This window comes from Aphelocoma coerulescens, chromosome 5, assembly GCF_041296385.1.
Source record: "Aphelocoma coerulescens isolate FSJ_1873_10779 chromosome 5, UR_Acoe_1.0, whole genome shotgun sequence".
NCBI lineage: Eukaryota > Metazoa > Chordata > Aves > Passeriformes > Corvidae > Aphelocoma > Aphelocoma coerulescens.
The window spans coordinates 66,704,812-66,720,027 of NC_091019.1; the positions used below are offsets into that span (position 1 = coordinate 66,704,812).

General features: G+C 48.3%; 1 protein-coding gene across 1 annotated transcript in view; it reads left to right on the forward strand.

Annotated features, from left to right (window-relative positions):
- MDGA2 (MAM domain containing glycosylphosphatidylinositol anchor 2) overlaps window positions 1-15,216 on the forward strand; it is a 222,159-nt gene that overhangs the window by 111,620 nt on the left and 95,323 nt on the right. Inside the window, exon 6 of the mRNA XM_069016095.1 lies at window positions 9,183-9,452. Coding sequence (XP_068872196.1) covers window positions 9,183-9,452 — 270 coding nt within the window. The remainder of the gene's footprint in view (window positions 1-9,182; window positions 9,453-15,216) is intronic.

The following is a 15,216-nucleotide window of genomic DNA, read 5'->3' on the forward strand; positions in this document are numbered from 1 at the left end:
AGGTGGAAAAAATATTGCTCTGCACATTTCCTGTCATTCCTGGGGGGAGGTGACTGGGATTAAAGGGGCTGGAAATCCTTGGATGGGAGAAGAGCTGAGGATACTCTGAGCTGAGCATTGCAGGTGGATGGGTTTGTAAAATTCCAGGATAGTTTGGGATCTTAAAGCCCATCCAGTGCCACCCTGCTGTGGGTAGGGACACCTCCCACTATCCCAGGCTGCTCCAGCCTGGCCTTGGACACTTCCAGGGATCCAGGGGCAGCCACAGCTGCTCCGGGATAATTCTTGAGCAAAAAGGAATAACAGAAGATAAAGCTGGACAGGATCCCAAGGGATCCCCTAGTCCTGTTCTTCATTAGGTCTAAGCCTTGTCCCATCAATCCCAAGTTATCCTGGCTGGTTTTGACTCCCTGCAGGGCTGGCAGGGAATCTGGTCCTGGCATGGAACAAAGAATTCTCCTCTTCCCCTTTGCAGCAGCATTTTCCATGTTGGAATACGGGTGTCTTGTCTCAGGAATTCCTGAGGGAGCTGGAAAGGGGCTCAGGCTGGAGCAAAGGAGGCTCAGGGGGGACCTTGTGGCTCTGCACAAGTCCCTGACAGGAGGGGGCAGCCGGGGGGGTCGGGCTCTGCTTCCATGTAAAAACCTCCAGGAGCAGAGGAAACAGCCTCAAGTTACATCAGGGGAGATTTAGGTTGGAAATTTGGAAAATTCCTTCCTGGAAAGTGTTCCCCAGCCCTGGCACAGCTGCCCAGGTCAGAGGTGGAGTCCCCATCCCTGGAGGGATTTCAAATCCCTGTGGATGTGGCACGTGGGGACATGGAGCAGTGGTGGCCTGGGCAGTGCTGGGAATGGTTGGACTCAACGATCTCAGAGCAGTTTTCCAATCCTAATGATTCCACGATTGTATAAAGAACATTTCCTTTATTTCCTGGGGGTCCCATCATCCCAATATCCCCAGGTCCTGCTGATCTCCTTGGAGAAGCTCACTCCTCGGGGAATGCAGAGCCCTCCACATTCCCAGCCCCATAAACGCTGGCTTCAACCAGAGCTGCTTCCCTGAATTCCCAACAAATTTCCTTTCAATATATCCCTGGATCCCAGCTCCCTTTTCCTGAGCACATCACTGATGTTTGTTCTTGCCCGGATTGTGTCCTCCAGAAGCCTGAGGGTCCCTCCTTGGCAGCTTCTCGTTAAGCACTCATCCCTAATCCACTAATTAGGATGGTGCTGTTGCAGCAGGGCTGGGCAGAGGTGTCTGGAGCCGTTCAGGCAGAGCTGCACTCGGGGAATTGAGGAACAATTCATCCCTGCTATTTTTGGAAAGCAGGAATTATGCTCTAGGGGCACTGAGATCTATGACCTCGGCTTGCAGGCATGACTTTGGCATGGCTGAGATGGATTTAATCCCGCGTGGATTTAAATTTAGCAAGGAAGGGACAATTCCATGATGGGTTTAAGCCGGTTTAACTCCGCTGCCGAAGGGAGGATCCCGCTTCCCTCAGCGCCGCTGGATCGAATCCCCACGGAATGAATCCCTCCAGTGTGGGAGCTGGGAGCTTTTGTGGCCTCTCCCGAGCGAGACCAGCGAGGAAGTGCCTTGAAAAGCCAAGATCCGCCTCCCTTCCTCCCGCTGGAATTCTCAATGCCACATCTGTGCGTGAATGGCAGCACGAGCCCACGGAGGCATCAAAGTGCTGGAAAAGGGAGAGGAAAAGCACCCGGGAAAAGAGGGCCATAAGGACATGAGTCATCAAAGCTGCGGCCCCACGGCTCTAAAAACACAGGGATTCTGGAAAAGTTGGAGGAGGGGGGATAAAAAGGGTGTTGAGGATAGAAAGGAGCACAGGGAATGGGATAGGGATACCTGGACTGGCTTGTGTGAATATATAGGGATATAAAAATATTGAGCTCAGCTGAAAAACCTTCATAAATATGATTTCTATTTAAATTTAGTTATAGTTTTAGATTTTAGGGAAAGGTTCTTCCCAAAAGGGTGCTGGGCACTGCCCAGGCTCCCCAGGGAATGGGCACAGCCCCGAAGCTGCCAGAGCTCCAGGAGTATTTGGACAGTGCTGCCAGGGATGCCCAGGGTGGGGCTGTTGGGGGGCCTGTGCAGGGAAGGAGTTGGACGGGATGATCTTTGTGGATCCTTCCCACTCAGGATATTCCATGATTTTACAATTCCATGATAATTCCACTCTTTATTTCTATCCTGTAACTTCCCTCTCCGCTCCCTGAACCTCGTCATTTTCCATTTTTGACAGGATGCCCAGACAAAATGATCTTGCTCTTGCCTCAACTTTAAGCCTCTTTATTTCAGGGACAGGCTCAGGGGAGACTGAAAAATAGGATTTTTTCTTTTTAATCTCTGTCAGGAGCAGCGACTGCTCAGGGACCCCAGTGGGAGGTTCAGGGACACAGACAAGGGTGGCTCTGGCCATCAAGGGACACCTGCCCTGGGTCAGGGGAGCCACCCATTTGTCCCAGGACAGATCCAGGAACTTTTACCAGCTGGAAATTCCTCCTGTGTGCCAGGGAAAACCCTAAATCCTGCCCATATCAGGAGGGGTTGGAATTAGGTCATCTCCCAGGTCTATTCTAACCCAAACCATTCCATGAGGAACCATTCCATGATGATCCTAAATCACTTGCAATGCTTAAAGCTGCTCTGGGAATATTTTACCTCAGTAATTCCATGTATTAAATCAAAAAAAGGAGACAAACCTGAAAGATTTGGGACCCGAGGAGCTTTTCATTATTTTTTTCTTGCCCTGGAAGTGCTGGAAATGTAAAGGCAGTGAAAAGAAGATGGGAGAAAAGAGGGAGTAAGAGAAAAAGAAAGATGAAATATAAGATAAATAAGTTTTATTTGCCTAAACAAACACCAAGTTTTTAGAACTAGAACTGGTCTAGAGCTGTCTAGCTGGAGTCTTTTCCATGAGTTGTGCAACTTCCACTGGGATCTCTCAGCAGCAGCAGAGGATGGACATAGAAAAGTATAAACGAGATTTTCATTGCTTGTTGAGTTTTAGGATTTTTTTCTATTATTTTTCCCTGGGTTTATTTTTATTTAGGGGTAATTCAGGTTTTTTGAAGGGCTGATGATGAAAAGAAAGGACCTGTCCTATTGCAGGGTGGGCAAGAAGAAGTTTATTTTTGCCCTATAAAATAAGGGTAAAAAAGAAAAAAAAAATGAGTGGGGAAGGGAGCTGAAGGAGGAGAGATTTAGGTTGGATTTATGAAAGGAATTCTGGGTTGGGAGGGTGGGGAGGGGCTGGGCTGGAATTGCCAGAGCAGCTGTGGCTGCCCCTGGATCCCTGGCAGTGCCCAAGGCCAGGTTGGATGAGGCTTGGAGCAGCCCGGGACAGAGGAAGGGGCAGGAGGTGGAACAAGATGAGTTTTAAGATCCCTCCCAGTCTCATTCTGGGATTTTCTGATTCTAATTCAAAATCTGGGAATTCCAATCCACTCTTGGTTGAACTTTCTGGAATAAATAGCTACAGGAATGCTGCTTCCAGCCTTGCAGGAACCTCAAACCCTTTCTGCTCTGCCTGGAAAGGGCCTGTGCACTGCGTGTCTAGTTAGGAATATTGGCTTTGTGTTCCCGCTAGAAATCCTGGCTGTAAATTAACTGGATGCACACGCAGCAATGTATGGAAAAATATAATTCAATTACATTCTACTATTTCAGTTCTGCCTTTCAAATAATGCCCCAAACTGGAGGAAATAATGTCCTTTCATTTCTATTCATCACGGCTGAGAGCCTTGTCAAGGACATGACTTGCTGCGTGTACTTTGATATCGCTATTAAATTATTGGGTTTCTTTTGCATTTCCAGTAATCCCTAAAGCCAATTGTGACATTTCCTCAATTCCATACATCCGGCCTAAATACCTCTATTTGTCTCACTGTAATTATGACACGGTGGCAGTGGAATTTTTTTCTGGCTGCTCCAAGAATGACAGATGGATTTTCTTCCCAGTGCCATTCCAGCCTCGGCTCCCCATCCCAGGCAGCAGCAGAGACTCCACACCTTCAAATTCCCTGAACATCTTTAGCAGCTCCTTGAATAAATCCCAAAATGGCTTCGGTGGGATGGGACCTTAAGGATTATCCTGCTCCGCTCCCTGCATGGGCAGGGATAACCATCAGCTATCCCAGGTTGCTCCAAACCCCATCCAACCTGGAGCATTGCAAGGATGGAGCAGCCACAGCTTCTCTGGTCCAAGTGCTTGGCAGCCTGGTCTAATTAAGAGTGCTAACGATGACTTAATGAGTGCTTGTTTCATGCTCAGTCTGAGCAAGTCTTGCCCCTGTCATTGATCAAGACCAGGGTGTGTTTCTTGCTGGTTTAGCACCCTGTGAGGACTGGGCTATGTTGGAGCCATTAATTATTAGTTTTCCAATCAATCTCCATCCATCTGCCACCCGTGCCTGACTCGCCTTTAACACAAGGCCAAAGAAATGGATATAATTCCCATTGAAATTCCTGGTAGTGCCTGGAGCAGCAGGGCCGGGTGTTGTGACCCGCTGTAATTCCAAGAGCACTTTGTCACCCGCACCGTTGGCTTCCCAGGCAGCTCTGAAATCCTGGGATGCGGCAGCACCGCTCCCACACGGAAGCCTCTGAATGGGAGCCCCTTTCCCAAGGCTGCAGCTGCGGCGTGAATGGGAGCGGGGCAGATTCCCTCGGATCAGTAGGGCCTTGTTCTGCTAGGGGAGGAGCTCCCGGCAGCTCTGCCGCTCTCTTTGTCCCCTGCCAAGCCAAGCCTCACTCCGACATGTGGGATTGGCACTTGGAAACCCCGACTTCCAAAGGGCAGTGGAGATGCAGGACTCTCGGAACATGGAGGCATTCTCGTGGTGCCCAAATATGGTGTTTGGAAAGCTTGTTCCGTGCAAGTTTTGGGAATATTTCCCAGAGCTCGCTATTGTTTGATAATAATTTTTATTGTTGTTAGCAGATTTCAAGGAGTTTTTCACTGGGAATGTTGCCTGGCTGAGGCTCTGCTGGGGTGGAGGCTGTGGTTTGGAGAAGCATTGCTGGCCAAGCCTCCATGGCCCCCTCATTAATCCTGGAAGTCATCTAGGACAGACCTCAGCTCGGGACGTGGCCTTGGGGGTGATAATAGACCCCATTTAGTCCTGACTCCTTCTGGCAGGGATGGTTTGGTTGCATTAGGAATTCTTGGAATTTATGGGATTTCACACATGACCCTCTCCCGTGTCTCCATGAGGCTTGGTGTTAGGGGCTTGTGCTGGTTCTGAGGCTTAAATTCCCAAACTAGGACTGAACCTAACTTAATAAAATCCATTACTCCTCAACTCCACATGGACCTGGGATCGGTCCACGGATAGGGGACTGATCAGGCTGGGGAATGAAGGGATTGACATCAGCCCTGGAAGAAAGACTTGGGGATGTTGGTGGGTGAGAGCTGGATATGTCCATCCCCGAACCCCCCATGCCCTGGGCTGATCCCGCAGTGTGGGCAGCAGGAAAGGGGGAATTCTGCCCCTCTGCCCTGCTCAGGTGAGACCCCACCTGCAGAGCTGCTCCAGCCCTGGGGACAGAGCAGGATGTGGAGCTGCTGGAGAGAGTCCAGAGGAATCCATGGAGGTGCTCCAAACAACAGAGCCCCTCTGCTCTGGAGCCAGGCTGGGAGAGCTGGGAATGTTCACCTGGAGAAGAGAAGGATCCAGAGAGAGCTGCGAGCCCCTTGCAGGGCCTAAAGGGGCTCCAGGAGAGCTGGAGAGGGACTGGGGACAAGGATAGAGGGACAGGAGCCAGGGAATGGCTTCCCAGTGCCAGAGGGCAGGGCTGGATGGGAGACTGGGAATTGGGAATTGCTGGCTGGGAGGGTGGGCAGGGGCTGGGCTGGAATTGCCAGAGCAGCTGGGGCTGCCCCTGGATCCCTGGCAGTGCCCAAGGCCAGGCTGGACATTGGGGCTGGGAGCAGCCTGGGACAGTGGGAGGTGTCTCTGGCCATGGCAGGAGGCAAAATGGAATCGATTTTAAGGTCATTCCAACCCAAACCATTCCATAATTCCATGATTCCCGGGCTATAACTCCCCATTCTTTTGTCCTTTAGCAGAGCAATATCAAAGTAAAGGCTCATTATTGCTGGAATATTGTGAATATTCCCTTTATCTGCTCCACTGAGTTCTGTTTGCTGAAAACCTCAACAACCTGAATTTCTTAATATTTTTCAGATTAAATCCAGCTTTCTGGGGTCCTGCCTGCAGAAATCCAGGGATTTCTGTTTGGATTTTTGGAATAGGAACTGAAAGTGAAATGTGGGGTGTAAATAAAGGGAAACTGCTGGATCCAAACCATCATTTCCATGCCCTTTCTGTTTGGAGTGCTGGGATGAAAGGGATGTGTCACAGCCTTTTTATCCCATCCCACTTTGTTCCTGACGGATCCAAAGGGCTCCCTTTCATCTGCAGGATTAGGAGGCCGTTATGGAAAACAGCCCCACCAGATTGGGTTGACGTCGGCGCTTTTATCTTTTGCTCCAAGTTTTGAAGGGTTATCCGTGGTTCCCTTGTTCCCTGTCTCGAGATTTGATGGGAAGTGAGAGCAAAGAGCAGCTCCTTGCTGGAATTGTTCAGGAAAAACGATTAAACTCAGGGAAGAGGAAGGGAGAGGGAAATAGGGGCCAGCTGGGTGATGGTGATGACCCCACAGGTTCTGGTTGTACCTGGATCCCTGTTTTTTCCACCTTCTCCCAAAAAGCCTCCTTAAGCAGAAAACATGGCACTCTTCCCAGTTTCCCATCTGGAATCTCAAACCAGGGATCCATCAGCTGATGGAAGAAGAGCTCAGAGGATGTGATCAAAGAGACCCTGACACAACTGGCAGAGCTGACTGGTTTGAGGTGTGGATTTTTAGCCATGAACCAAATTCCTTTGGTTTGAAATGACCTGAACCAGGAATTCATGCTGGGAAGGATTTGTGGAGTCCAAAACTGGGAGGAGCTGGAAGAGAGGGCTTGGCTTTTAAATCTCTGCTCTCCTAAGGAGTTTCCTTATGGTGACCAGGGACGGGACTGAGGGAACGGCTGGAGCTGTGTCAGGGGAGGGATATGATGGAAATCAGGGAAAGGTTCCACTATTCCAGAGGGTGCTGGGCACTGCCCAGGCTCTCCAGGGAATGGGCCCAGCCCCGAGGCTGCCAGAGCTCCAGGAGCGTTTGGACAGCGCTGCCAGGGATGCTCAGGGTGGGGTTGTTGGGGGGTCTGTGCAGGGCCAGGGGTTGGACTGGATGATCCCTGTGGGTCCCTTCCAGCTCGGGATATTCCATGATTCTGATGTTCCCAGTTCTCCCTGTGCCAGAGCAGGTACAAAGGAAGCTCTTCCCATTTTTTTTCCCGCTTCCAAATGCAGACAAAGCAAATTCCTCGCGGGTGAAGCCCAAATAAAGCAAACTCTGCTTTTATGGCTGATTCTTGTATTTGCCTCTAGTGCTTGCTTTGTATTCCTTTAATATTGAAATAAGATTCCCATCTAAAGCAGAGCACCCGGGAATATCTCCCTGTAATAACAAGGATGGGGATGTGATTTTGGGATGTAACATTTTTATTGCCTTTCCCTTTTTATTACCGCCTTTGCTGGCGTTCTTGGCTTAGAATATCAATCCTTCACCTTTATGCCTGAGTTTATTTGGGATTGCTGCTTTTCCTGGCCTAGCAATGGATATTTATACATTGGCTCATCATTTATGCAGTTTAAAGGATGCCTTGGAGCAAAGCCTGGATCCAGCAAGGGTGGATCCCTCACCACAGGGGACACGGGAGGTCACAGCTCAGAGTGGGACTTTTTATTTACATTTATATTTATAATAACTATAATATTTATATTTATATTTATATTTATATTTATATTTATATTTATATTTATGATATTTATATTTTATTTATCTTCTATTTATATTTTATTTATCTTTTTATTTGTATTATTTATATTTATATGCATATTTCTAATATTTCTATTATTTCTATTTCTATTTCTATTATTTCTATTTTATTTATATTCTCCAATGAATTGCTGCCCTGTCCTTTCATATTGAGCATTTGCTCCTCTTCTATCACATGGAAATATTTCATGGAAAAGGAGAGGTAAAAAAGAGAGAATTAAATTTAATCCCTTCTTTCCGAGAGCAGCAGCATCTTCCCATCAACCTCTGCTGGCTGATCCACAGTTGCTCATAGGATATTTTATGGGAGTTATGGGAATTAGGTGTGAGCTGCAGGTTGTACATCCCAGAGAGGGAAAACCACCTTTGTCCTGGATTGTTGAGTCTCTCTGTGTGCGAAGAAGAGTTGTTCCAAGGAAGATGCCTCTCCTGATTCAAACTCCAGGGATTCATCCCAGTGGGCAGCCAAGTTCCCAGGAAATCATTGGGGAGGAGGTGGATTAGGAGGGATGGATGAGTGGGCAGGATCTGACTTGAGGAGAACACACTTCCTATGCCAAAGAAGTTCTTTACTCATTCCTTTTTCCAAGGTTTCCAATCCAGTGTGCCGGCACCTGTCCCACACGTGACACGTTCCTTCCCAAATGTGGCTGCAGTGCTGTCCATCCATCAATCCCTGCTCCCATCAATCCATCAATCCCTACCTGCCTCTGCATGCCCAGGGAATGTGGCTGCCCCTGGATCCCTGGCAGTGCCCAAGGCCAGGTTGGATGGGTCTTGGAGCAGCCTGGGATAGTGGGAGGTGTCCCTGCCCATGTCAGGGGCTGCAATGGGATGGGCTTTAAGATCCCTTCCCACCCAAACCATTCCATGATTTTATGACTGCCTGGCTATTACTCTCCCTGCTTTTCTTTATCTCCTTCCCTTTGCCTTACTGAACAACCAGTCAGAGCTGGGACAAGAAACCAGTGAATGCCTGAACACAGGGAATGGCTTCCCAGTGCCAGAGGGCAGGGATGGATGGGAGATTGGGAATTGGGAATTGCTGGCTGGGAGGGTGGGGAGGGGCTGGGCTGAAATTGCCAGAGAGCTGTGGCTGCCCCTGGATCCCTGGCAGTGTCCTGGAAGGCCAGGCTGGACATTGGGGCTGGGAGCAGCCTGGGACAGTGGGAGGTATCCGTGCCCATGGCAGGGACTGGATGATATTTAAGATCCCTTTTTTCCCAACCATTCCCCGATTCTGTGATTCCTGTTGTGTTTTGCAGCATCCCCTTCCATCAAGCTCCTCGTGGATGACCCCATTGTGGTGAACCCTGGAGAAGCCATCACCTTGGTATGTGTGACCACCGGGGGGGAGCCAGCGCCCAGCCTGACATGGGTGAGGTCTGCGGGGGTCCTGCCCGACAAGACGGTCCTCAACGGGGGCACTCTGACCATTCCCGCCATCACCTCTGAGGATTCTGGCACCTACAGTTGCATCGCCAACAATAACGTCGGCAATCCTGCGAAAAAGTCCACCAACATCATCGTAAGAGGTGAGTTCAGTTGGAAAACCATTGGCTTTTCTTTTGGAAGATTATTGTAACCCTAGTCTGGCAGGATGGCAGCATTCAAGGCTCAATGTTCAATGCTCAAGGTTCACTGTTCAACATTCAATGGTCAACGTTCAATATTCATCGGTCAATGTTCAATGTTCAACATTCAACGGTCAACGTTCAATGTTCAACGTTCAACATTCATCAGTCAGTGTTCAGTGTTCACTGTTCAATGTTCAACATTCAATGGTCAACGTTCAATGTTCAACGTTCAACATTCATCGGTCAATGTTCAATGTTCAACACTCATTTGTCAATGTTCAAGGTTCACTGTTCAACATTCAATGTTCAACATTCAACGTTCAATGTTCAATGTTCAACATTCATCGGTCAATATTCACTGTTCAATGTTCAACATTCAATGGTCAACGTTCAACATTCAACAGTCAACATTCAATGTTCAATGTTCAACGGTCAATGTTCAATGTTCAATGTTCAATGTTCACCATTCAATGTTCAACACTCAATGGTCAACGTTCAATGGTCAACGTTCAACGTTCACCGTTCAATGTTCAACATTCAATGGTCAACGTTCGCTATTCAATGTTCAGCATTCAATGGTCAATGTTCAATGTTCAGCGTTCACTGTTCAGTGTTCAACATTCAATGGCCAACGTTCACTGTTCAACATTCAACATTAAACAGTCAATGTTCAATGTTCAACATTCAATGTTCAACGTTCAATGTTCACTGTTTAACGTTGAACATTCAGCATTCAATGTTCACCGTTCCATGTTCAACGTTCAACATTCAACGTTCAGCGTTCAGTGTTCAACGTTCAACAGTGGTGGTGTCCTGTGTTTCCAAATGGTCCTGGTTGGACTAAATCTTGAAGGTCTCTTCCAACTTTAGAGATTCTCTAATTCCGGGATTTCTGGTCATTTCTAATCAGTTATGGCATGAATCAGTGTTGGCTTCCAAGGCTTCCAGAGCTCTTGTGCTGGGATCAAAGCCCTGAGGTGGAACAAGGGTGGTCTGGTGCCTTTTTGTATTGGAGAGATGCAGCAGCTTTTCCATGCAAAGTGGAGAGAAATTGGTTTGTTCAGCCTTGAGGAAACTGAGGGGAGACCTCATTGTGGTCTTCAACACCCTCCTGAGGAGCAGCTCTGATTTCTGCTTCCTGTGACCAGGGACAGGACCCAGGGAGTGGCTGGAGCTGGGCCAGGGCAGGCCCAGGGAAAGGTTCTGTCCCAGAGGGTGCTGGGCACTGCCCAGGCTCCCCAGGGAATGGGCACAGCCCCGAGGCTGCCAGAGCTCCAGGAATGCTTGGATAGTGGTGCCAGGGATGCCCAGGGTGGGGTTGTTGGGGTGTCTGAGCAGGGCCAGGGTTTGGATCAATGATCCCTGTGGGTCCCTTCCTACTCAGGATATTCCATAATTCCATGAAATGATCACCAAAGGCCTCGGATGCATCCTGAGCTCCTGGAGAAGTCATTGCCTCCTTCACCTCTTCCTTCCTCCTCATCACCTGAAGCTGTTACTGAAATTAAGGCTGGGAATTTGCTCCCTATGGGGAGCTTTAGATTGATCCCTGTGCTTTAATTCCAGGAAATATCAGGACAAGTGTCTGTCTGAGGTGAAAATAAGAGGAGAGGGCTTGGACAACAATTGTTCCCAGGTGAAGGGAATCTCTCCCTGCTCATTAATCCCCTTCTAGAAAACTCCAGGGACACTGGCAGTTGGTTTGGATACAGAGCTGGATTGGCTGATGGGCATGATCAGAGAGGATGAATCCACCTGATCCAAACAGTTGATCTGAACCTCATTTTCCAAAATTTAATCTGGGAATGGCAGTGAAACACAAATTCGAAGCTATAGGAACTGGAAAGAATAACCTGGGATTAATCAGCCTAGGGAAAACTGATGGATAAAGAGCCAGTGTGTGAATATTTCATGAGAGCCACAACCCCTGCTCACTTCTCATTCCCCAACACCTCCTGCTCTCCAGCAGGATGAGGAATTAGAAGCTATTTCTGTCCTGGGGGTCAGGGAGGGAATGTTAGATCATCCTGGGTCTGCAGGAGTGGATCAGGAGCCGGGCACGGATTTCTTTGGAATATTGTGTTCGAATTTGAATTTCTGACATTTGGCTCCGAGGTTTTGTTGTCATTCCTTGGCTCAGGAATGTCGATTTGCTGGGATTTACATGGGGATGAGGTTGGGAAGGGAAGGTGGGAGTGGAAAACAGCTTGGAATAAGGAAAAGGAGAGGAAAAAACGGGTGTGAAAAGAAACCTCAATGTTTTGATTGACCCAGCAGACAGCACCAGCCAGGCTGGAGGAAAAGCCACATCCCTAAATCCCTGCAGACACAAATTCCATGAGTCACGGCATCTTAAAAGTAATAATAATAATAAAAATATCCCCTCACATTTTTATTTATAGAAGACGATGCCTGGGAGCTGCAAGATGTCGAACAAAGTCTCATTAAAACACAAGAGGTGTTTTTTTTTCCTTTTCCCTCTCTGCTCTGTGGCCCTGTTAATGCTGAGAAGGGACCACGACGAGAAGAACCCATTAAACAAATGAAGCTCAGCTCCTTTCTAGCCCCAGTTTTATTGTTTCCCCCTTCTTATTTCTGTTAAATGGGAAAAGCTCTCCTTCAGAAGAAAAAAATCTTCATTCCAGTCTTGGATTTATCTTTGCTGGAAGTGATGCTGAGTTGAGGAGGGAACAGTGAGAGAAAAGCAGAGTTTTGGGATGACCTTTGTCTTTATTTCTCAGCATTTTGCCTCATTTGTTTCTCCACTTTGGCTCATTTTGCTGCTGTGGGTCAGGATTTTCACACAGCAGCTGAGGAGAAAAGAAAATTTGCTGGAAATAGAAACTTCTAAGCCAGGCAGGAGAAGCATTTGGTAAATGGAGTTCACATCTTCTGTCAGGTGCACCCCGAATCCCAGGATTAGACATAATCCCCTAATCTGCCCCAGAAAGAAACGTTCGGTTCCCTTGAAGCATCAGCAGGGCTCAGAGGAAATTTTCTCCCTTTAAATTTCTCTACATTTCAGTGTCTTTGTCCAAGTGTGCCTTTGTGCTTCATTCCATGAATGAAGCAGCTCCATGATTTTTTTGTGGATGTTTTCCTATTTTTGCAGTTACTGACCACCCACACCTGACTTCAAAGGGGAGAAGAATATGGGATAAGGGCTGGAGGGACAGGACACAGGGAATGGCTTCCCACTGGAATCTCTGCTGGATTCTTCCCATTGGATTTCTGGTGGATTCTCTCCTGGGAAAAGTCAAGTGTTTTCTGTCTCAAATCAGGGATAGAAGGGGCAGGATTCACAAAGTTCCAATTTGCTTCCAGGGCTAAAGGGGGCTCCAGGAGAGCTGGAGAGGGACTGGGGACAAGGATGGAGGGACAGGAGCCAGGGAATGGCTTCCCAGTGCCAGAGGGCAGGGCTGGAGGGGAGCTTGGGAATTGGGAATTGCTGGCTGGGAGGGTGGGCAGGGGCTGGGCTGGAATTGCCAGAGCAGCTGGGGCTGCCCCTGGATCCCTGGCAGTGCCCAAGGCCAGGCTGGACATTGGGGCTGGGAGCAGCCTGGGACAGTGGGAGGTGTCCCTGCCCATGGCAGGGGTGGGATGCGATTTAATGTCCCTTCCAACCTAACTATTCCAGGATTCTGATTCCAAGGTGGCTCCTCCATCCAGTAAGAGAGGAAAATGCTGGATAACATCCTTGAAGGACACTTGCACATCAGATTGGGGCACAGGGAGAGCCACAGAAATGTTTTCCAGGCCTTAAAGTCGGGAGCATTGACAGAGGTGGGAATGGTGTCAGCCTGCGTGAAAATCATGGAATCACGGAATTGTTGAGGTTGGAAAAGTCCTCCAAGACCATTGAATTCAACCATGCCCCAGCACTACCCAGGCCACCACTGCCCCATGTCCCCAAGTGCCACATCCACAGGGCTTTAAATCCCTGCAGCAATGGGGACGCCATCACATTCCCGACCATCCTGCTCCATTTTTTCCCTCCCGAGCAACTTCTCCCATTCCCATCTTTAATGGGATCCCTCCTCCTTTCCCATTGTAACAGCAGCACATTTTTAGTTCCATTTGACTCTGCCTCTGTGACTTTCACAGTCTGGGGAGTGGAAACCTCATCCTTGGAGTTAATTTTTCCGAGGGGTGGGATTCCCTGTCCGTTGCAATGGAAAATAATGACCTGTGCTCAACAGCAGCACAAAAGCTCTTCCTGAACAAAAAGCACTCCAGGGAAATCCCTTTTAAGGCCAGGATTGCTGGAAGTACCTCTGGATTATGGCTTTAAAAACTGTGTGTGAACTGTAGGAGTGGCTGCTAAAAAAATTTCTGGAATAAAAATAGAAGGAGGAAGCTCCAATTGGGAAATAAATGAGCTTTTGTTGCTTTTAAAATAAAATTTTAATCCTAGAATATTGTTCTCTGCACCTGCTTCCCTCCTGCTTTCCTGCTCTTTATCCCAGAGACTTTTTTTAGGAATTTCCCTTGGGGTTTAGGGCAGTAAAGGATAAAATTAGGCTGGTTGGACATCAGCACCTCTGGAATGTCCCCAAACTCCAACAATTGGAATGTGAGCAGGGACCCCAGCTCCAGAGCATGGGAAAGGCTCTGGAATTTTATCCCAGAGGTGGAGCTTGGGTTTGGTGGCAGTGGTGACAGTTGTCACCCAGCAGGTCACCCCTGGCAGGAGGGTGAGCAAGGGCGCTTCTGGACTTGTGGTCACTGCCTGGAATCTTCTGGGAATGGCTGGGGATTCTAAAATCCTGTTGGGTTTTCCATGGAACTGGCACAAGGAGGTTTTTTCCATCCTTGTTTTCCTGTCTGTATTCTGGGAAGGGCTCCCAGCAAATGGGAGAATGGAATAAATTTCAGGATGTGGGTCTGGCACGTGTGGTCACTTCCTGGAATCATTTGGGACTGGTTGGGAATTCTAAAATCCTGAAATGTTGGGGTTTCCATGGAACTGGCAGAAGGACCTTTATTCCATCCTTGTTTTCCTCTCCGTATCCTGGGAAAAGCTCCCAGCAAGTGGGAGAATGGAATAAATTTTGGGATGTGGGTCCATGGTGGCCTTAGCAGTGCTGGGATAGCACCTGGACTCGATGATCTCCGGGGGCTTTTCCAGCCTTAATAATTCTGATTTTCCATCTTATTTCCTGGCTGGAGAATTCCAAAGCTCTTGGCAAATATCTGCAGATGTTTCCTCCATGGAGAAATGCCCTCTGTGATGGGATTTTGGACGTTTTTAGCCGAGCAAACCTGATCTTGCAGCACATCCAGAGGGTTCCTACAGCCAGAAGTTCCCAGTGCACTCCCTAAAAGTTTACAGCTCTGGGAATGAATGTGGGGAAAAGTGGAGCTTTGGAGTTGAATAAATCCATTTATTTTTATCATCTGCCGGAGCAGGCTCCAATCTGTGAGCTCTTCCCAGGCTGGAAGGTCATGGATGAGTTCATGGATGAGTTCATAGAAGGCTTCCCTATAAAAACAGAGATGGTTTATTGATCCCTCTGCCCTTTCATTAGGACTTCCCAGACTTTTTGTGAGCAGGAATTTGATTTTGAAGGGAGTTTGCTGCTCTGAAGGACATCATGAGGAGCCTGTTGGGCACCACGTGGCTGGGAGGATTTATCAGAAGGGATTTCAGGAGATGGGATTCCTTGGATCCCTCTCCTTGTGTTCAGGTGGACACATTTTTTCCCCATTTTTCCCTGGGGTT